The sequence below is a fragment of the Miscanthus floridulus genome, chromosome 13 (assembly GCF_019320115.1).
Source record: "Miscanthus floridulus cultivar M001 chromosome 13, ASM1932011v1, whole genome shotgun sequence".
In the NCBI taxonomy this organism is placed as follows: Eukaryota; Viridiplantae; Streptophyta; class Magnoliopsida; order Poales; family Poaceae; genus Miscanthus; species Miscanthus floridulus.
In genome coordinates this window covers 61,104,093-61,110,862 of record NC_089592.1, presented here as the reverse complement: position 1 = coordinate 61,110,862, position 6,770 = coordinate 61,104,093, and the positions used below count along the sequence as shown (strand labels likewise).

The 6,770-nt window shown below is 44.5% G+C and overlaps 1 protein-coding gene across 1 annotated transcript; it reads right to left on the bottom strand.

Moving 5' to 3' along the window:
* Nucleotides 1-535: 535 nt before the first annotated feature.
* Nucleotides 536-961, bottom strand: LOC136499898 (uncharacterized). The gene has a single exon (XM_066495394.1). It carries the CDS (start codon nucleotides 959-961, stop codon nucleotides 536-538), a length of 426 nt encoding a protein of 141 aa, XP_066351491.1.
* Nucleotides 962-6,770: the final 5,809 nt, after the last annotated feature.

Here is a 6,770-nt window from a genome sequence, read left to right as displayed (position 1 = left end):
CTATGGATACGATACTTAGAATACTTCCGGATCAAAGCTATAGTTGTATCCGTGCACTTGCGGATTTATCTGTGTACGTTAATTTATAACAACAGTTATTCCACCCGTTATTACCTGGTTGGCGAAACCCATTGTTGATGAAGGCAGCTTCTTCGCGGGTTTCGGGGCAATCATTCCCTGAATGAACATCGTTCCCACAGACTTCACACGTCATGTGTGAGTCCATGGCCTGGACGGTGCCCATCATGGCATCTTTCTCTTGGGCCCGTTCCTCCAGTCTTTTCATCAAAAGATCTATTTTTGAGGAAAGCATATCCATCTCCTTCATGGTATGCATTCCTTTTTGTGTTTTCCTTTCCTCCCCCCAGCTTTGATTTGACACCATTTTATTGATGAGAGAAAGGAAGGCACCTCCAGCAGCAGCGTCGAGGTGGCCCCTAGACATAGGTATTAATCCATCATAAAAATTTTGGAGCACTAACTAGTTTTTAATCCTGTGGTGCGGGCATGCTTGGATGTAGTCCTGTAGCCTCTCCTACGCCTCAGGAATGGTCTCCATGGAGCTTTGCTGGAAGTTTGAAATGCATCCCCTCAGGGCATTGGTTTTACCTATGGGGAAGAACTTGGCGAGAAACACCATGAAACATTTGTCCCATGTCTTGATAGCTTCCTTTTCCTTGTAAATCCACTGCTTCGCCTTCCCCGAGAGAGAGAAGGGAAGCAAGCAGAGCCTAAGGCTCTCAGGTGCGACGTCCTTGATGATGATCGTGCCGCACAATTCGAGGAAGTGTTGGAGATGCGCGTTCGTGTCCTCGCTTGGCAAACCATGGAATTGGTTTGCCTGCACCATCATGATGAGGCCAGTACGGAGCTCGAAGTTCCTATTCCTAACGTTGATAGTGGGCCCAACGGGCACGTTGGCAATAGCGGGGGTGGAGTAGTCGCGGAGGGTCTTGGCCATGATTGGAGTAGCGGATGGTGCGGGGGTGACTGGTTTGACTATCGGTGGAGTGGCAGAAGAAGAAGCGCACGGGACCATTTCTTCCTTAGCAGTGCCTCCAGATTTTCGATGTCGTTTTCCGACAGTTTGTAACCGGTCATACACTATCCTATTTTCATCAACAATAGGAGAAAACAAGCAAAGTTAGACTGCATAAACAATGTCTACCTTACATCCATATTATCATGAACATGTCCTACTAGATTCTTTAATCAATATGCCTTCCTTGGCAATGGCACCTAAAATGCTTGTTGGCATTTCTAAACGCAATCAGCAAGTATGGAGATAGAATCCATCCCTGGTAACGGCGTCAGAAATGTTTGTTGGTATTTCTTAGCGTCATCACTAATGATCAGCAATGCCACTAAGTAATAGCCTTGATATTTCCTTAACAATTTTAGATATTTATCCACAAGCGCATGGAGCTATCATTGTAGTATTTCACCCAAAAGTATTCAGGGTATCATTATTTATATTTTTCCCAAAGGAAGGCATTTGATTAAGAGTCTAGTATGGATATGAACTTAAATAATAATGCTTGCAAGTACACCAATGTTTATAATAGGGGTAAGAACGATGATTTCAAGATAGTGGACACACACTTGGTATTCCTCAAAGAATAAAATAGAGAAGAAAGAATAAAAGAATAATCCTAGTCGAGCAGGCATTGGTCTAGTATAGTCATACAAAGATTAGTTAATGATCATATAAGTTACATAATTAGTCTTAGGGCTAAGTGTGAAGCAGATCGGGAGGCCACTGAGTACTGGTCTGCCAGCAACCTCATGTGACAATTTAGACTCCTACACCCTAGTCGAATGTGGGGGATTACAAGGGATGGACAGGGCTATCACCACCTGCCACCTACCCCTCAACCGTGAAAAGGGATAATGCATTCACCTGTCTCAAAAACTACTCAAATCCGCCTGGGTCCCCGACCCTACGGAGCGACATGTAAAGAACTTGGGCACACCTAACGGCATGATTAACCGCCACCTCAACTTTGCTCTAATTCCGATTATATAAGTTATATGAGTATTTAAGCATAAAGTTAAGTGTGCTACTTTCATGACACATAAACTATAGGCTAGTTCATATATCAAGATTATAACACAGTAACTATACTCTAGTTCATAAGTATGACTATAAATATCATATGAGAGCATAACTTTGGAAGAACTCATATCTCTATTCATACCCAAAGGTCTCTTCTTCTAAGGAGCCAAGCTCTCCAAGGTAGCTTTGCCTTGCTCTAAAGCTACTAAAAAAGTAAAGCTACTACTACTAGAGAGTGAGGTGTGTGAGGTGATGCTCAAGTGAAGTGTGTCTTTAGAGTGGGGTACCCCTCTATTTAAACAAGAGCAAGGCAGTGCTTCTATCTATCTTTGGCATGAAAGCATGGGATGCATCATCTCAGCATGGGGGCTGAGCAGCGCTGATAGGGGGGTCACCTGCCCCTAGGGATCGGCCGCCCCTTGACCATGGCCATTCGCCACCGCCTTTGCCTGGCAGGCCATGGGCTAGACATGGATCCCTGCTCCGTGGTGTTTTGTCTGGTTTGGACTAAGTTGATGGGCGTCTCCCTTGTTCCTTTTCGCAAATCATTGTCTTAAAGCGCCTTTCAGTGAATTATTCCATGTATTTGTGTTTGTGACCTACAAAATAATATTCTCCAAATACATATGGAACTTGGTTAGTAGTAAATGCATATGTGATCAAGATTACTTATTTCTCCTCTTTTTGTGTCTTAATTGGCGGTCAAATTTGATCGGTAATGACTGCCAACACTAAGCTCTTTTGTGTAACTTGTTTTGAGAGCTAGCTTGAGTCTTGTCTAGTTTGGTTAGTGAGGCTCTTTAGTTAGTCTTTGAGAGCTCACTAACTTAGTGGTAGTGACCTAGCATTGTGTGTGACATAGAGACTATAATCACTAGAATTGTGGATAGGTGGCTTGCATTTTTGGTAGGCTAGTGCAACACTCGCTTCGCCTCATATTTATCCAACCATTTGGCTTTAAGTGTTGTTTGTAGAAATTTTTATAGGCTATTCAACCCCCTCTAGCCATTAGGACCTTTCACTCATAAGCTAGGGTTCCATAGAGAAAAGGAGGGTTTGAGGTAGGAGGATTCGATCATTCTAAAGGAAGGCCTGGCTCCCCTTATATAGTCGTGGGGGCCAGGCAACAACTTGAGAGGAGAAGAGTTCTCCCGACCTGAGTGGTCGAGAGCCCGAGGGGAGGGAAAAACTGGCGAGCTTGGTTGGTGGGCCCTCCATGTCTTGTCCTTACTTCTATGGATACATCTGAGTATGGTCGCTGGGTTCTTGCTCCTTACGTGAAGGCATGGCATGTCATTGCGGCACTATGTCGGTCATGGGATGTCATGGCGACACTGTGTGGGTGGTAGTTATTTACCAACTTCCCTATGTAGCATGGGCACGTAGTGGGTGTCGTGGTCTTTATCTTGGCACCCGTTATCCCAGGGAGGCATCGTGGAGCCTTTGTATGGAGAGGGCAGCTATCCTTTGTGGACCGCATGTCCCCTTGGTAGCGGCAGTGTTGCCCCGATCTCCCATGGTTGAGTCAGGGGGCCTCAGATTCGGCTGGTATGGTGAGAGTTGACTCCTGGTCATGAGCTCCATACCCATAGTGGGTGTGGTCATACGCCTGTCTGTCGAGCCGAGCAGGGTTTAGGTGGTGCTAAGCCATGCCCCTAACGTAGCCAGGTCAGGGTGCGGTCTTGTCCGTCAGAATGGTGTGGCCCGGGAGATGACGCTCTGCCCTAGGACCTAGTGATCTGAAGGGTGGTCGTCTTAGAGGAGAGTATGTGTGGGCATGCATGTCCCATCTAGGCAGGTGCAATTAATGCCTCACCCACCTCCCATCCTTCTTGAGCGGTCAGGGCCAGAGGTGGTCGAGGTGGCTACATGGTGCGTGGTCGGGAGATGTGGATGGTCGAGGCGAGCCTTGTACGGCTTGGGGGAAGGGAGGTCGAGGTGGGTCGTGTTTTGTTGGGCTGCGGCTAGCTAAGCCTTCCTAAATGAATCTCTAGGCGTGCCTCGGGGCACCTCGGTTATGTGCCCCCGACAAAACCCCACCACATACCTCCATTGATCGGCCCAACCCACCCTCAAAATGACTCCAAAGAAGACAAGGGGAAGGGGAAGTCTAAGAGGGAGATATCGGACTACCAGTACGAGCAGGTGCGTGAAATTAGGTTATCCTTTTCTTTTCATGGAGCAAATTTCAAGGATTAGAAAGCTGATGATAGGTGTACTTTCCACTAGTATATATGGCAAACGTTGTCTTTCCTAATCCTTGCTATTGATTCTGAAACCAACATTGGCCATGTGAGGGCGTAAGTCTTATACTAATCATAGTCGCTGCATGCATATCAGATTTAATCAGTGTTTTAAATAGCGGCTATGATATTTGGTGGTGACCTTCTCCAAAAGCTATAGCAGATGCTCTTCATTTTGCGGTTTTATAGAAAATATGAATATTCTTAATGAATTATGTGACAAAACATTTATCTCGACAAAAATTTATGAACACAAATATTCAAATACATGTGGAATATTCAGGAGAATATGTTTGCAAGTCTATTATGTTGAAACTGATGATTCTGAACAAAAAAGAGATGGAGGAGAGAGTTCAGTGGTGGAGAGGGAACACACTAGGGTTTTGAACAAGTGGAAATGAGTGGGAGGTGAGGTCCATTGCCCTCAATCACTTGGGCACTTATATAGGCAATGGTTATTTACAAGTGACCCCTGGGTGGGGTTGGATTTCAAATGATACTACTCTAGCTACTAGTTGGGCCTCTTCTCGAGAGCCCATGAGGTATATGGACCAAATCTCCCCCTAGAAGAGGTCCAACTAGCAGCTAGAGTAGTGTCATGTGAAATCCAAGCCACCAAAGGGCCACTTGTAACTAGTCATTGCCTATATAAGTGCCCAAGGGCATGAGGGCAAGGGACCTCACCTTTCACTCATTTTCACTTGTGTCAAAACCCTAGTGTGTTCCTCTCCACTGGTTAGCTCTCTCCTCAATCCATCTCTTCCTTTCTCTTTCTCCCCTATTCGGAACCATTAGTTCCAACATATTGTTTAACATTCATCATATGGACCAACATACTGTTGTTATCAACACTTAATATTCAACACTTAAAAAATTAATTAGAGGTTTATTACATCATTTATTAAGTAAAGAACCTAAAGGGAGAGACATAGACTGTAGTCATATAGACTAAAGAACGAATATCTACCTCTGTCAGGAATAGCAGTGCTAAAAATATATCACGGTTAAACTAAATAGCGGTGTTTAGCGAGGCTAAAATGTCATTAGTAGCAATAGTAGAAAGTGGCAATACGTAGCGGTAGACCCTCAAAAAAGCTATAGAAGCTATGTAAAACCATGGATGTGATCCTTTATGAGTTGGGCCTCACCTATCAACAAACCATGGTGGTAGTTCCAAGAGCTCTGAGAGAACTACTGCGGGCTAAAGCTCTAAGGAAAAAGAACGGAAACACAAGGTTGAGAAGAGTGCATAAGAGCTATACACATGTGAAGAAGGCATTTTTTAGATTAGGATTATGCCAGTTTGAGATTTACCTCCTGAACAACATTTTAGGCTATTGTTTCGTTGGTTTGATCTGTACTACATTGTCTATCACTGTAAAGGTATGTCTACTACTACCATTGCAATTTTCCAGCACACTAATTATGTACAGTTTGGTTAACTTACTCAACTCTCTTTTTTCCACAGAGACCTTGTACCTCTTTAAAGATGAGATAAAAATGGACCTACCACCTCGATTGTAGCTATTTTACAAGGACCGGAAGAGAGGGGTAGTGGATCTTCCATTCTGGACCAACTATGCTAAACTAGGTGGTTACGAGATCCACGTGGACCCGAGAAAATTTCCATTTGGGTGCTCATAGCCTTACACGTCTCTTTGCTTTCAAATGTATTTAGATAATACTATGATCATATTTTTAACATGTCTCATAGCAAGACCAAGTTTGAACTTGAGCCGGATGAATGAGGTTGGAAATTTGAGGATGATGTAGCTAATATATGCATGTTGTACGTTTGGAGTATTGTACAACTATGATTGATAGCAATTGAACTTGAGCTGAATGAATGTGACTGGTTGTCGATGCCCACCAACTTGTACCAACATGCTTGTTTGGAGATGACTTGGATGTGGTTGGAAACTTGAGGATGATGGAGCTCGCCCAAGGATTGGTCTTAAGAGGAAGAACAGGAAGCGGAGCTCGGTCCAATGATTGGAGAGGTCGAAGAGCATGTTGAGGTGGTGGAGAAGCTCGTGGGGAAACCTCCTCCTTGCCTGGGCGATGGGGACAACTTTGGGGAGCTGCTCCTCTCTTCTCCTTGCTTCGGTGGGGAACTAAATGAGGCAGAGGAAGAGATAGTCGTGGCTCTGATGGGGAAGAAGAGGTGTACTCATCATCTCAGAAAATATCACCCGTTTGTTTCTTTGCACAAAGGTCCCTCAACTTGCGACATAATGCATGTCTCTCGGCCCAAATTTGACCATTGGCGCGCATGGCACACGGTCCCAACTTGTTTAGAACTGGGCTAGCCAGCCCATCTGATGGTGAGGTGGACCCAAGCGTGGAAGAGGCCTTTATTAGGCCTTGAAGCACAAAAGGCTCTATGGGACTTGGTATATTTTATTACATTTTTCTTTCACATTTTTTTACTACAGTGTACTTTTTTCTTTCTCTCCACTACGATGATGATG